The sequence below is a fragment of the Danio aesculapii genome, chromosome 1 (genome assembly GCF_903798145.1).
Source record: "Danio aesculapii chromosome 1, fDanAes4.1, whole genome shotgun sequence".
Lineage (NCBI taxonomy): Eukaryota > Metazoa > Chordata > Actinopteri > Cypriniformes > Danionidae > Danio > Danio aesculapii.
The window spans coordinates 31,278,563-31,295,236 of NC_079435.1; the positions used below are offsets into that span (position 1 = coordinate 31,278,563).

Consider the following 16,674-nt stretch of genomic DNA (forward strand, 5'->3'; position numbering starts at 1 on the left):
GAATGATTTGAGACAAAATAATTCACATTTACCAAGGCTAACGTTTCTAGACAAACAAAATGACGATTTTTTTTGTAAAGTACCCAAACTAAGTAGAAACATAATCTGGCAACATATCTCACAAATACCGATCATACGTTAGCGATAGTTTTTAGGATTAATGCTAGTTTCAATACCTTCGGTAAGGCCGCATGGCGCCTGCAAAACTGACAAATTTAAGTTAACGTCTGAAACCTAGCGACGCGTTTACATTTTATAGTGCAACAAAAGCGTGCTCATTCGGCTAAAACCTTACTTTATGCAATGTAAATAGTTACTTACATGTATAGCAGGTTGTATAAAGCCCGCAAAAACTCCACAGAAATTCGAAAATGGTCCGGTACAGGTGACACTCTGAGCAACGATGTCGTTCTGCATGCACGCTGCATCATGTGGGCGGGCCGTGACGTTTTACTTTGGATGTAAACATTTAAATAGAGTTTTGTAGAAGCAATTTATTTTGAAGGTTAGTAAAACACAATTTTTTGATAGGTAATAATAAGTTACAAAAACAATCACACTTTTTACTTAGGTAAAACTTGAATTAACCCAAAAAGAAAAGGTAATCAATTTATTGAAAGAAATATACTTTTAAAAATAAATTCCTATAGACAACACCCTTGAAGAACTTTTTACAGTGTACTGTACACCTTCAGAAAAAAGGTACACTGTGGTAAAAATAATGTTCCTTGATGAACAGTTTTGTACCTTTGTAAAAATGGTACCTTATAAGGTCTAGAAAAGACCTCTTATGATACCGTTCTATGCTTTTTATGGTACAACTGAAATGTAGGTGCACAATTGTTCTCATATAAAAGGTACAAAAGCATTGAAAAACTCAATATACTGTATATGATTACAATATATATGAAAAAAATATTACTGGAAAGGCCAAGAGATTTTATTAATTTACATATGAAAACAAGAACCATCATTTAAAAGTATGTTTAAAAAACTTATAAACATTAATTATTAAGTTCTATCATATACAAAACATCTGATAAACATGAAACTATAGCTATTGTAAAATAAACATTTAAGGCATTTTAAATAAATGTTTGGTAAGCATTTTTGACACTAAGTTACAAAGTGTCTTGACACTGTGGTGGTACCTTTATGGATCAAGTTGTGCCTTTCATGAAAAGGTATTTAGGTTTTAAAAACCAAAGGTGCATTTTGGTTTCTCATGGTACAAGTCATGTTCTTAAAGGTACAAACTGCAATGGCACAAATCTGTTCAATAAAAAGGTACTGGCCCAGTGACAAGGGTTTGTACCTTCTTTGGTACAACATTGTACCATTTTTTCTGAGTGTGTATATTCACAGAAAAAAAATCAGGACTTCATTTGGTTATTCTGAAGGTATGCGAAAAATATGTTTCTGGTATTTAGAAATGAAAAAAAAGTATTTTATTTAATTTTTTTCATTTGTCAAAAACAATCAATAAATCTGTCATAAAAATGAACATTTCCAAACAGAAATGAAGACCTTGTACTAGACCACAAATGAAATATATATTAAAGCCACAAGTGGCATTATGGAGGTTTAAGCATTTAAGGACTTTTGACATTAATGCTGATTAAGTCTTTGACAAGCCAAAATTAATGGCTGACACTAAAACACACCCACAGTGGACATAATGTTGAAACATAGACAAAAAAAGAATGGTTAAACTATTATATCAATAATAGTCATTAATCATGCTTATGCACACTTTGTTGCCACATGTAGATATTTAAACTAATAAAAGTTAACAAAATGTTTACCACTTGGTGTTCTTTGACATTTATATACATAATAATCAACTTTCAGTGTAATTATTATAATGTCATAAGTTGGGAAAAAAAATTGTAGTATGAATGGTAAACTTGGACTAAATTTGATTTTAAATGCAATAGCGGTGTTTTTACCATAAACTAACCAATAAGTGGTCTTTTGCTGGCATCTATTGGCTACAATGATCAATTCAAACAAAATAAATATTGATTTTAATGGTTGGTCCCTCAAAACTTTTTCGTATTTGTTTAGAAGATGTCACATCTGCTTGAATAACTGGGGGGGTTTGCGATTTGTTTTATGATTTACAGGCTTACACTGGGTCAAAATATTTTCAAAATGAATATAAGATTTTGATAATGCAAAAGTGCATAAATAATTATTTATCTAGGCAGTCCAGAGATTTGTAAATGGTTATCCTTATGTAGAGAGAAGGAAAAAAAACAGTATAACTACTTTGCAAGAATGTATATTAGTGATGTAATATAAATTACTTAATAAACTGTTTGATTGACAGCAGATGACTTTAAAAAAAGCTGCCCAGAAAGAGCAGATCTAACATATATCTAGATCAAGCGTATTTGTGAAAAGCTGTGTAAAATAGGCACTTTCTGCAGTTTTGTTTCATTTTTCACTGAAAAGCAGACAGAAGCAATAAGTGGTCTTGTGCTGCTCTCTAGCGGCTAAAATCGTCATTGAACTATTGAAATAAGCATAAACACACTGACCAACTGTTTGATACCTTTTCTACTGTTATAGTCCCACTTATTGTGCGATCTCCACAAAATTTTGCACGCTTGTTTACAATCATTTGTCACATAAATACAACAAATTTCATGAGGTTTTGAGTTTTCTTTACTTGTTTACAGGTATATAGGTCTATAAAGACATGCTCCTTTTGTAAATGAGCCTGTTACAGTTATCCAAAATCTAAAGTTAAATTTTTTTTTTTAGTAATTATTGATCTAGGCCAGGGGTGCCCAAACTTTTCCGAATGAAGGGCCAATAACCAAATATCTTGAGTGCCGTGGGCCGAAGATAAACACACCAAACTATTTTACATTAAAGTTGCCCTGGGTCATTTCCTAATTTATTGAATAATATTAAAAAATAACTAGAAAACATCACTTTGAATCTTATTGCAATAAGAACATAATCACATTTATAAGACAGTGGAGTTCAATGCTACACTAGGCAAGCAGAATCTGGCTGTTTTGATCAACTAACCAAAGTCTCTGGATTGTCCTCTATCCATCGGGTGACAGTTTGTACAATTTCAACCAAATTACAGCATTTAAAATGAAACATTTAATTTCATTTAGCTTTTTTGTAACGTAACAATAAAACAAAAATAAAGCAAATAAAGGTTATGTTATATTTGAAATGGCTATCTCTAGTGTGGGTGTTAGTGTATTTTTACATTTTACTGAAGAATCAAAAATCAGAAAGTTACTTGACACAATAGATTGAAATAATAAATAAATAGGAACAGGGCATGCTATTAATTGCAGGGGAGCAATTAAATTAACCTATCTGATGCCCCTGCTATAAATTAAAAAAAAAAAAAAACACATTTCAAATAAGGTATTCAAACTGAGTTTGTAGATGTGTACGTGCCTATCTGGACATAGTGGATCAGTGCTTCCACTTAAAGGTTTACACCTAAAAAGGATGCAACAAGTAACTCAAAATATGGAACTGTTTTAAAAAGTGCCAATTTAAACTCTTAAACGTCACAATGGAAGACTGTTTGATTTTATTGTGTATAAATCTCGTAAATTAATCTTTGTCTGATTTGTTTAGGAATTTGCAATAAGCAATGACCAAAGACTACTTTTTTTAATCTGATATATTTGATTTCTTCCTCTTTCAAACCTTTGGCAGTGATCCAGTTTCTCCAACAAATGTGTTTGCTATGCATGTTGAAAATGAGCAAAACGCAAGGGATAATCCACCCATCTTCTGTTGAATACAAAATAAAATATTTGGAAGAAAGCTGAAAACCTGTAAACATTTACTTCCATATATTTATTTTTTTCCTATTATGGAAGTCAGTGGTCTCAGATGTGCATCTGCCAATGAAACCTATTAAAATGCTTTACTTTAGTAACTTCATGGCACTGTCCTACACTTTACAGCTACAGAATCTGTATCAAAAGTTTATGATAAACATTTAACAGATTTATTGAAAATGACAATAACACATAAATGTGCTTTCCAGATTGTTGCATTATTAAAAAAAAAAAAAAATCAAGCGTCTTCAGAACTTCAGTCCTAATCGATACAGTTTGTTCGAAATTCTGTTAGGGGCTACTTCTTCCTCATCTCTGCCTTTCTTGTTATTTCCCACGTGGAGTTGGTGCCTCTATCCTGAAACAAAAAGAAAAATCTAAAATGTAACGGCATTAACCATGAGATGTGCAATGGGCTTTGCAAGAAATTGTTGGATGCTTTTATAGTTTAAAATATCAACATATTATATGTGAAAGAAAATGACTGGGTAAATATATTGTTTGCACCATATGTTTAAAGAATCATTATAATGAATTTTCCTTTAACTTTAGAAGTCTAACAGAATATCAATTTACCTTAATGTGGACTCCAAGGGGTGCTAGATTATTCCTTAAGGCATCACACGCTTTCAGTAGGGGTAAGTGTAATCTGTCTGGTTGTTGATGCCTTTTCTGATTTTTATTGCCAGTCTGGGATTCCTGTGGTGCTTGGTCTTCCACAGAAAGAGCAAATTTACGAACTTCACTCCGAAAATGGACTAACTCCTCCACAACATTATTCAAAACTCCCGAGGAATCTTGGACTTCCTAAGGGACACAGGGTGAGTTCTTTTGTCTTGATTCTACACACTGATTGAATTAAAAACAATGTCATTGTCTACAAAGGAAACTTTTTGAAAATGTCCTTGCTCAGTTGACAGTCACATCAAACTGAAAATTTTAGGCAAAGCAAATAATGTTCCGTATAATATACAGAAAAATCTGCAACATACACAGTGGAGTGTGTGTGTGTGTGTGTGTGTGTGTGTGTGTGTGTGTGTGTGTGTGTGTGTGTGTGTGTGTATGTATGCATGTATGTATGTATGTAGGGCTCGCAAAATCACTCTGGACGCCTCACACCCAGCACACTACCTGTTCGAACTGTTACCGTCTGGTCGGCGCTTCAGAGCACCAAGCACAAAAACAGCCAGACACAGGAAAAGTTTCTTTCCTCAGGCTGTCTACCTTATGAACAGTTAAATATTCCCCTACTGTGCAATAAATATGTGCAATACTTTCTCATACGCACTTGTACACAGCACCTTATATCAATATACAATGCAATACTCTCTACATTCGCACTTGTACACAGCACCTTATAACCTGTATATTTATAACAATCTGTACATACAACTCAACATCCAGGTTTCTTCACTAACCGCATCTGTTTAATGTTCATCATTTTTTATTATTATTTTATTTTATTTTTTTGTTTTTGTTATTATTTTGTGTTGTCACTTGTCACTTTATGTACACTGGAAGCTTCTGTAGCCAAAACAAATTCCTTGTGTGTGGTAAGCACACTTGGCAATAAAACTGATTCTGATTCTGTATATATATATATATATATATATATATATATATATATACACATACACACACATACATACACACACGGACCCACACCCACGCACACACACGCGCGCGCGCGCGCGCACGCACGCACGCACGCACGCACGCACGCACGCACACACACACACACACAGTTGAAGTCATATTTGCCAAATGTTTAACAGAACAAGGAAATTTTCACAGTATGTCTGATAATATTTTTTCTTCTTGTGAAAGTCTTATTTGTTTTATTTCGGCTAGAATAAAAGCAGTTTTTTTATTTTTTATTAACCATTTTTTTTTTATTAAAGCTCTGTATGTGTGAAAATACCGGTAAATTAGTTCGGGCAATTTTCCGGAAAGAGAAGTTGTAACATTACCGCTAATTTGACAGAATGCTGTGCTGTGTGAACTCAGAAGGAAAACTGCCGGAAAGAGCTCGTTCACGATTAAACATGCTGACGTTCATTCACATCTGCGCTATTTATGAAATTAAAAGAACACAGACATTATGTACATCTCGACATTCGAAAGTGTTTCTCCATATGTTTTCATCGAAGTTGTTTAAAATACTTATCCATCCACAGAGTTTGTAATGTAGTCAAGTGTTTACAAATACAAGTGCAGCCGTTTAGAAGTTATTTCTGGTTAATGATGTCAGAATTTACCGGTATTTTGGAATGGATGTGTGAATGGTCTTTACCCGAAAAATTCTGTAACTTCCTCGTCTGTGTGAACAGTGCTTTTTTGAATTTACTGGTAAAGTCGTTCCGGATATTTTCCGGATAATTACTGGCATCACTGTGCGAAGAGGGCTTAAAGGTGCAGTAAGTGATCTGCCACAATGCTAGCCTGTTAGCATAAATCTCTGAAACACCGCCCCTCCCTTGCCATCCAAAGCCACACCTCCTGAAAACATGAGCGCGCGCACCTTAAAGATGACAGTAGAACCCTCTCTCATCTGTTGAGCTAAAGCTAAAGCTTGGCCAGTAGCCTGCAGGAATTACACTCATTTCTAAGCCATACTTGCATGCCATTTCTGACCGAATATTCAGAGTAGCGGTAAACAATATAGGGAACGTGTCACAGGTTGTCATTGTTCAAAAATGAACCAAAGTGAATATAAAACCGTCTTCAGCTCAGTAAAGCAAGCTAAACAGAATAGCCCTATTTACTGATGTTTTGTTGTTAAACTAAATAAAATGTACATTATCGATGCTGTAAAAGGACCTTATGAAACTGAAAATAGTCACATCAATCTTTCGCCGGAAGATTTCAGTGGCTGAACAACACTTCTGTGCATATAACCCATTCATAACAACTCAATCTACATCAGCTCTGCATGACAAAAATAGTTTTAAAACATAGCATTACCTGTCTAAGAGAAATACTTCAGCCATGGTGTCGTCCTTCCTCCAGCGTGCAAAATTAACTACAATATTGATTCAGGATTTAAAAAAAAGTTTTGATTCAGCATGTTTTTACCATTCGCTCTCGTGCTCACTATCTCTCTCTCGTGAACGCGCAGCATGTGTATGCACAAACAGCAGAGCTGCGTACAAACAGGTGCGGAGTAGCTCAAATCTGCATTTGCTGACAGTTTGAGCTACGTATCAGAATTATGGGAGATGTCGGCCCGACATAATTTTAATAGGATGAACATTTTTTTTTTGTCTTATGCCTTACCCAGAATATAAAAATACATTTAGATCATTTACTTTTAATCAGTATTATTGGATTGTGAAAAGACTTTCAATCAGAACAACAAAAAAATGTTTCTGAAGACAATCACCTACTGCATCTTTAAGGCTGAAGTATTACTTTTAGACAGGTATTTTTTAAAACTATTTGTTACGCAAAGCTGATGTAGATTGTGTTCTTTTATGTGCTATATGCACAGAAGTGTTGTTCAGCCACTGAAAACCTATGGTGACAATTTTCAATTTCACAAGGTACCTTTTGTAGCATCGATAATGTAATTTAATCCAAATATTGTCCATTAAATAGACCTAAGCATTTTTTAGTTGTTTAAGCATAAAACGAGATGAAAAGTAGTTTAAACAAGTGTTGTGAGGAGCAGCGAGCAGTCATCCTAAAATGTTAGTGTCAGTCGTTGTATTGGTATCATAAGTGTAATATAAAAAGATGACAGGATAATTCTGTTTTTAGCACTTCTTTTTTCTGATTTTTATTTAGTTAAATAACAAAACATAAGTAAATGATGATATTCCTCCTAACGTTAGCTTTCTTTACTGCGGTAAAGTTGGTTTTACAGTATATTAATTTTTCATGGTTTTATATAATATCATTTACCATGCAACTTTGAATATTCGGTCTGAAATAGCATGCAAGTATGGCTTTGTTGTAAAGTTTCAGCTTTGAGGAAACGCTTATGTTTTAGTCGCTTATATTGGTAAAGTTTTGCTTGCTACACAACTGAAAAAGTGCTAGATACAATACCGTTTTTTAAAAGGTTTTTACATTTTTAATTGTAGTATTCTAACTTGTAAGTTGTAAATTGTAAGTTTTCTAACTGGTGAATGACAGAATCTAGTGTTATAAGGTTGTCTATGGTCATCTATGCGCTGTACATGGCTCGAGGAGGCAGGGCTTTGGACGACACTGAGGGACATGGATTCTCAATGCTATTATGCTAAGTTAGTATTTTTCCAGGTCTCCTACTGCACCTTTAAGTTACTGCTGGCTCATAACTAACATGTCAACTTACTGGTAAGGAATAGATAGTGATGTTTGATTTCTCACCGTTTTGTCCAATAGATCCACCCCAAAAACACTCATCATTTCCATAACATAGGACAGCATGGCTCCAAATACAGCAGGACTCCTAGGCCCATCCACCTGCAGACACAGTTAAGATAATGATTAAAAGCCATTAAGTTTTTACATTTTAAGATTGTGTAACGGAGATAAAGAATGTGAGGCCTTAGTGACCTACCCTATAATGTTACCTTAGTAGCAGGCTGAAGCTGACAGTTGCCAAGGTAAATGAGACTCATGATGGCATCCATAGCTTTTGGTGTGTCAAAGTCATCAGCGAGCATTTTATGAACACTGGTCTGAGTATTAGACAACCTTAACCAAACAAAAACAGTGAAGACAAAAAGCAAGTAAGATGAGATAATTTTTTGCAAACACTGGTTTAGGCTACATTCAAACATCAGGAATATTATTTATTCATATTTACTATAAAGTACTGTATGACTAGGCATGGGACGATAACCGGTTTCAAGGTATACCGTGTATGGACAAGTCAAGATTTTAAAACAGTCAAAATTTTCTGCAATACTGTTCCTAAGGGGTGTGCACAATTTTTTTTATCTACTTTTTTTTTTTGCTTTTTAGGACAACAGTATCTCCATCAGAAAAGATATCCAAAGATGCAGTTTTAAATTGTAAAAAAATATATATTTTTTTGAAATAAATGAAGACAGCAAAAGTCAATGAGTCATTTAAATTATTTAACCTGTTGTTTACTGCTCCAAAATATTTGAAATGTTTCTCAAAATAAATATATGGTGTTCAAAAGGGAAAAACGTTTTTGCTTTTTACCCAGACATTTAAAAAGAATATATTTTAGAGCAGTAATGACAATACCGCAAAACCGTGATCTTTTTATCCAAGGTTATCATACCATCGGAATCTTATACCGGCCCATGCCTATGTATGACTCACTTATTATTCTGTACATGCAACATCTTGAATAAGCATCTTGATTACTGTATGTGAATGAATGAGAAACCAAAGTCAAACCCCCATTCCATTCTTTTGAAAGCTGTATTCAAATAATATTAAGACAGCATTTGAAATGATCATCAAAAATAGATGATCATCGATATATGGCAATCAAAAATTTCTATCCAAGCATGCATGTTTCCTACAATAGGTTTTAAATCATTCAAGGTCAAAAATCAGTTTAATATTCTCATAAAGCCAACAAGTTGCAATATCACCTATCACCTGATGTTAGCAACTACTGTGCAAAGAAAACAATAGTATAAAAAAACCTATTATATGACATACAGCTTCTGTATGTCTCTGCAAGCAAACTGATCCAAAACTGAAGAGACAGAAAATAATGTTAATGAACATAAACGCAGCTTTCTAAAACAATTAAGGGAGAGATTCACCTTTGTGCCTGATCTCTGCATGCAATTGTCTGGTGTGACAAAAATGAGCATGCATGTACACACAGACAGGTAAGGGTCCAGACCTTCTCTGAGTGAATAAAACCCCAAGCAAGTGCTACACTTCCTCAGTGAGCATATTTGTTTTTCAAACAACAAGTGAGGCATACTTTTGGTAGATCTCTCCACCTGATCTTTCAGAAAACTGGCGGACAGTAACAAATCATTCCATTCATCGTGTTGTTTTCAAAATTAAACTACAGGAAATATTGATAGCGTCCTGATTATTTAATTGACAAACAGTGAGACCCTATGTGCTAGGGGACAGTCAACTGGAATTCACTCAAGAACGTGAATAAGCTGAGCTAGACAAAACCAGATGTAAAAATGTAGAATAAATAAAGCACCTAAGACAGAACAAGCTACTAAATGGGCTTGGGAAACATCAAGCAACAACAAATGCATGTGGAGAAGTCCAGCTTGGAGTGGCACAAATGGAATCCCATTGATTCAAAAGCCAGGAGTCAAGTTGTCTTTGAAGGGAAAAAGTTTAAGAGAGCTTTCCAAAGAGCACCTTATAGTTACATAAGCCTTCAGGACACTGGAGATATCAATAGATATCTTCTTTGGTGCATCGGCTCAAGGCAACTTTAGCAGGAGTTAAGCGCTCGATTTGAAGCCAGACTTTTACCTGCCAGTGGCCACACACTCTTGTCGGACTTGGTGCAATCAGATGCTTCTTGACATGTTAATGACAAGTTTGTGCTGCTGTGTGAAGTTGTGAAACTGGCTGTATTTATGTTACTGTTTGGGTCAAAATGTATAACAGACCATGCAAGTGATCTACTTTTACCTCTCCCAGAGTAATCCTTCCTCTATTGGCTGGCAATGCATGTGGCCCTGCATGTAGGCCCGTGCATTGTGGAAGAAGGCAGAGATAGTGGACAAGGTAGATTGGGCTTCATTCATGCTTGCATCACTATAGTCGATTGCTGGACAAACAAAAAATTAAAATGTAGAGCATCTAGTGGACTTATTGCAGGTGTACTTTTTAGCTTGTAACTTACCTGATCTGTATTTTGTCAGAAGGCAGAACAGTCGAAACTCATTAGCAGTATAAGAAGCCAGAAAATCCTAATTATATGTATTAAAAAAAGATAGTTAGATTTAAATTATGCATTACATTTATATTAGAAATACAACAAATCATTTTCATTGTACATTTATATTTGTTACCTTTATAGTTACATAATTCTTCAAGGATTTTGACATCTTCTCTACACTTCCTTTTAAATGAAGGTGCCCTTAAAAACAGTTTTTTGTTGTTGTTTTAATTTACTTTCCATATATTGTATTGGTTAAAGTAAAATTCCACAAATGCATTGTAACACAAGTATCTAAAACATCCCCTTCCAATACTACTGCTTAAGCCAGAATAATAAGAGCATTACCAGAGTGCAGAAAGTAGTTTCCCCACTGTTCACAATGATGATATGCCTCTGACTGGGCAATTTCATTCTCATGATGTGGGAAGGCAAGGTCAATACCTCCAGAGTGTATGTCCAACTGATGTCCAAAAACTGAGCTGAAGATAAAAAGCACAAACAATTTGTAATAGGGGTCACCATTGCATATGTTATTTGATGGGATTAGGTATTACGATGAATCAAAAAGTTTTAAAAAATGGGCAATTCAGCAACAAACCCTCAACATTCCCACTTCCAAGATACCATACATGAAGAGCCTTATCACTTTAGTTATTAAAGAATGCTCGCCAAAATTTTTCTAAGCAGTGCCCGTTTCATTTGGGGATGTCTGTAATAATAAATTTGGATGACTCCTCAGTGATTGGATCAAGTGTTTTGATAAGGGGAGAAATTTCATGGCTACAGTCATAACTGATTAATAATATTTGTCACATCAGGAAAGTTGACATAAATGTTGGAAATAACTGAATTTTACTGTTCAGAGAAGTAAGTAATTCTTTGTCAACAAGGCTTGGACAATGAAACTGAAAACTGAAACATTGGCCATTCTAGTGCTGGAAGTTTCATGGCTAAATTTCACACTGTCTATAAGGGATGTCCGGGTGCTAACCCAGATTAAATACAAAACATTTAAAACCCCAGCTGCTAAACTAATTGCAGAATTAAATGTGCACCTCAACTCTCCTGTTTCCACAAATATTGGTCATCGAGCAAGACCAATATAAACAACCAGGCTGCTAAAATCAAACCTTTGGTCACTTGTGCCAATGCCAAACGTCAGTTTCAATGGTGCCAGCAACAAAAATCTTCAGCTGTGGATTACTTTGGGGTGTTTTGGAGAAGCGAGTTGGGAAAAGTTTTACTCCACCAGCAGCATGTAGTGACCTGGCCACTATTCTGCAAGAAGAACAGCTCAAAATCCCTGTCCACTGTGCAGGACTTAAATCTGTCATTCCCAAAATTATTTGAGGCTTTACTGGTCACAAAAGGAGGCCCTACACCATACTAATGAATTATTGTGGTCTAAAACCAGACGTTTCAGTTTCATTGTCCAACCCCTGCAATGTGTGCATTGAAATTTTTATTCACTTTTCAGGTGAGTGCACTTTCCAAATCTCAAGCATGAGTTCTTTTCAATGTTCACGATTTAAAAAACAAAGCACTACAAGTATTACAAAATATTCTTAAAACAAGAATAACAGTACGGTGTACGGAATATTCTTTTTTTTCCCAGTCAGAGTAATTTTTGTGGATTAGTGTTTACTGAAAATGCAAACCATTTTACAAGAATCGGTTGGATTTGCTGAATTGGATCAATCAGTTCATTAAGAAGAACCACTTTAAACGATTCATTAGAATGATTCATTTGCTATTCGGCTATCAAATAAAGAGCATGCGGGGATGGAAAATGGAACGCAATCTGCCAAAAATATTTACATTCAGCTTTAGAAATTACAAGCAAGATAACGCCAAGAAGAAAAGATCAGCAACATGCAAAGCATGTAACTCAAAAATCAGCGATTCAATTACGACCACTTTTAATTTCATTCCTCACTTCAAATCAAAAAAAAAATTGTACGTTTCAAAGTTAGTTCTGCTGTTTTCAGCTTACGTCTTGGCTAATCAAACTTTATACTATTTGTATATTGTATGCTAATGTTTAACATTTAAGTTCTTGACATGTTAGGGTTTAACTTTAATCAAAAGAAGATTGCATTAAAACGATTTGTTAAATGCTATATTCCTGTTTTTTTCCTCGCATGCATCATTTTTTTTCCTTGATACTTTTTAACTTAAGCTTTAAAAAAAAAAAAAAACTTCAATTAGGCAAAACAAAAAATCATTTCAGACCATGGACCTCAATACCTGTCTGTACCTTATGTGTGAAATAGCCAATAATATCTGGAATCTAAAGGTTCAAAATTGCCTTTAGAGTTCATTCTTAGTAATGCATATAACTAATCATAACAGTTTTTGTTGGACTTAGTGAAATGTACAAAATGTCTTTGAGGAAGATGATCTTTACTTTTGATGCAATAATGTTTTTTGTAATAAAAGAAAAAATGATCATTTTGATTCAATAATGTGCATGTGCACTTTTAGATTGATTTTGAGATTTAGAGTCTTGTTTAATTAATAGTATGATATTTCATCGGCTTTGAAGTAAGAACACACATTCCTCTAAGCAGAAAGCCATCTGATTCACTAGTGATAAAAGTGTCCTTTCAAATTACAGTTACTAACAGCTCTTTAGCTCCTACCACCTTATCGATCACAACTCAACTTTTGTGCACACTGTCTGTTTACACCACTGGGTCCACAGTAAATGCATCGCTTCATCCCCCATACGAACCAGCTAGTTCCATGTAACAATCTTAAACACCTGGAATTCCATTTACAGTGGATACAGGGCTTATCTGCAACTCAGTGAACTCCCTTAACATGGCTCCAATGCCCCAAGACTCAGTATTGCCTTCTGCATTACCACTCACTTCACATCTTGCACATAAATCACTGATTGGCGTATGCACAAGTTGGTTCCCTTTTTCTGTAGATTCACTCCAGTTATTAATAAATACTGTTAAGCTGACTTCATCTCTCTATTGTGTTCTGACTGAACACCTGGTTCACTACGACACTTCTAGCTAGCCCTAATTGCAGGTATCCTTTGCTACAGTGGTGTATTCAGTTCTCACTCCTGTGTTTGTGCACTTGGAAAAAAAATTCAACTTACAGGTCACTGACTTTCATGTGAAAATGTCTCTAACTTTAGCACTCACTCATTCAAACACCCATGAAGACAGTTAAAGACAGTTTGTAATAGGCATGGAAAAAATGCTAAATGAAATGAGAAATGCATTTTGTAATGATGAATTTAATACTGGAAAAATAATATATATTATTTAGTTTTTAACATTGATGCAAATGATTTAAATGGTTTTCTGAATTTTTGTGTCTGACAAAAACTTGTAAAAATGTAAAATTATTCCTGCAATGCACATAATCCATAAAAACACAAGAGTTATGGCCTTGCCTCAGATTATTTTAATGTTTAAACTAAGAAAACTATCTATTTGAAAGTATCTCAAGAATGCAAACAAATTTCAACATTAAGTTTTGAAATTTACCTAGCAATTGTGGAACATTCAATGTGCCACCCAGGTCTTCCTTGTCCCCAAGGTGACTCCCAGTGAGGTTCAAATGGTTTGGATGCTTTCCACAAAGCAAAGTCTCTTGAATTCACTTTGTCCTGAACCCCTAAAATATAAGAATCTCATAGTTTCCAGTAGATATTAATAATTTAAATTAACTTCTCTTATAAACAATAACAAATCAGTAATATGTCTTAAGCAGGTTTGTGTTAAGAAGAACAGAGTTTAAGACAAGTGTCCACATGTACCGATGAAGACTTCCAAATAAAAATGAACATACCCTGCTCCCCAGCACTTTCTCCAAGATTGACAAGCTTGCCATAACGATGACTAACAGACTGCGTGTTAAAGTAGACATTCCCTGGATTAACAAAGAATAGTGACCATTTAGTTTCATGCCGTTTACACAAGGGGGATACAAAAAAAAAAAAGAAATAATAGTAACACCTTGACTTGTGACATAGGCATGTCCATTTCCAATAATACGCTCTATAAAAGCTATAATTTGAGGTATATTTTCTGTCACCCTCATATATACCACGGGAGGAAGAACCTGGACAAATAAACAAAAAAAATTATAAGACACTGTATTAATATTTCAGGAAAGATCAACACAAAAAGTGGTGATGTACCCGCAGTGCTAGCATATCCTTCTTAAATTCTTCCTCATGCATTCTTGCAAGAATGATGGGTGAGATGTTCTCCTGAAAAGAATTTCACTTTCTACATTTACATCACCCTATGACAAATTTTACATGAACAAAAACATAAATGAAACAATATATTATCGGTTGACACTTACCTCAAGGCTTCTTTGTATGATTTTATCATCAATGTCAGTGATAACCATAACATGAATGACATTAATTCCAAAAAGTCTTGATAATATCCTTTGGAGAATATCAAATCTGACATATGAGCTGCACAAAAGAAAGAGGAGGATGGCAGGAAAAAATTACCAAACAATAACCCAAAGTTCATAAAATGTTCAAATGCCCAATAATCTCCAGAACTAAACGTAATTAAAAACTTTTAAATGGTAATGAATATGAATGAATATGTCCAGCAAGATTCAGCTCATGACCAGGTCTCACAAGCATGTGCAGTTTTTATTAGCAAGGTACACTATATGATTGCAATTTAAATAACTGAATACAAATCCGTTAAAGCTAAACCATAAACAAGATACAAGCAATAAAAACATATTTAAATACTTACCACGCATGACCAAGATGAGCATGATCATAAACAGTAGGTCCACAACTATACCTGAAAGTTACAGTGAGAAAAAATAAAGTACGATTGCAATTAACTTTTATGAAAAAAAAAATTCGTTATAAACAGCTGCCTTACCAGGTAGCAATTTTTTCTTGTGACAGAATCAAAGGTTCTTTCTGCTTGGTAAGACTGTTGTAAGCCGTTACACCGGTGTCAAATCCCACTGGTTTTAACCACCCTCTCTCCGTCCTGCTGCATGCATTACGACGACACAGCAATGTTTTTGTAACTCCACTATAAATCCCACGCCTGATTCTAAAGCCAGAATTAAGTATCAGTGCTGAAGCCAGCCTCATTTTCATCCTATCAAGTTACGTTAGTAAAACGCAAAATATTTTAATAGAGTTTAAAAGATTGCGTTACTGAGATTATCTTAACCCGCAATATAACAAGACTTTTAAGCGCATTTTCGATGTTGAGGTTTTGCAGTTGTTTCATAGGCTATAACCTCAACGATGTGCCACCGCAAACATTTAAGCATATTGGTGCATTATTAATAAAATTCAATCGCTCTCAACTCATGGTCTTCTTCTTCTTCTTCTTCTTGGTTTTATGGCGAGTTGCGAACCAACTTTAGAGGTGCGTATCGCCACCTACTGTGATGGAGTGTGAAGAGATTGAACTGATTTCCTAAATTCTATTGTATAATCCACTATTTTTAATGAATCTTATAACTGCCTTTATTTGTCTCCCTGAATCTAAACCATCTTTTAATAAACCTCTTATTGTGAAATCCTTGTATCCTAGGCTACGCAATTCCTCTTTAAGATTTCTTCTTTCATTTTTATATGCTTTGCACCTTTTTAAAACATGTTCCACTGTCTCCTCTGTTAGACATGTGTTACATAAACCCGTCTCATGTTTCCCCATTATGTATAATGTTTTATTTAAATGTGTATGTCCTGTTCTTAAACGTGTTAAAATAACTTGTTCTCTTCGACTAAGATTATATGATATTTTGCTTTTCTTTATTGTTTTTTGGATCTTATAATAATGTCTACCTGTGTTATTGGACTCCCAACCTTTCTGCCATTGCCTATTACATGCTTCTAGGATTAAGGTTTTCCCTTCTGCTCTGCTAAGTGAAATGTGTATAATTGGTTCATTTTGTTGTAGAGATTCTTTAGCTATTTTATCCACTTCCTCATTTCCCTGAATTCCAAAATGCGCTGGTACCCACATTAGATGAGTTATT

At 34.6% G+C, this 16,674-nt stretch overlaps 1 protein-coding gene across 3 annotated transcripts; it reads right to left on the bottom strand.

The window, feature by feature from the left end:
• Positions 1-3,100: 3,100 nt before the first annotated feature.
• Positions 3,101-16,020, bottom strand: cars2 (cysteinyl-tRNA synthetase 2, mitochondrial). Of its 3 annotated transcripts, none has more exons than XM_056458858.1 (15): positions 15,555-16,020; positions 15,420-15,470; positions 15,004-15,121; positions 14,834-14,905; positions 14,649-14,754; positions 14,482-14,562; positions 14,178-14,307; positions 11,014-11,147; positions 10,799-10,866; positions 10,630-10,696; positions 10,416-10,554; positions 8,387-8,510; positions 8,181-8,276; positions 4,404-4,634; positions 3,101-4,185 (listed from the first exon to the last, which is right to left on the bottom strand). In XM_056458858.1, the coding sequence occupies exons 1-15, from the start codon at positions 15,779-15,781 to the stop codon at positions 4,126-4,128; spliced, it is 1,704 nt and encodes a 567-aa protein (XP_056314833.1). In that variant the 5' UTR covers positions 15,782-16,020; the 3' UTR covers positions 3,101-4,125. The 3 variants fall into 3 exon arrangements, with proteins under 3 accessions (XP_056314833.1, XP_056314824.1, XP_056314842.1); XM_056458849.1 differs by having other exon boundaries at positions 14,178-14,322; XM_056458867.1 differs by lacking the exon at positions 14,834-14,905 and having other exon boundaries at positions 14,178-14,322.
• Positions 16,021-16,674: the final 654 nt, after the last annotated feature.

Coding starts and splice junctions, on each gene's coding strand:
- cars2 (XM_056458849.1), bottom strand. CDS start 15,781: ATGAAAATGAGGCTGGCTTCAGCACTGATACTTAATTCTGGCTTTAGA. Junction 14,563..14,648: donor TGCCTATGTCACAAGTCAAG/GTGTTACTATTA, acceptor TTGTTAATCCAG/GGAATGTCTACTTTAACACG. Junction 8,277..8,386: donor AGCTTCAGCCTGCTACTAAG/GTAACATTATAG, acceptor CTGTGTCTGCAG/GTGGATGGGCCTAGGAGTCC.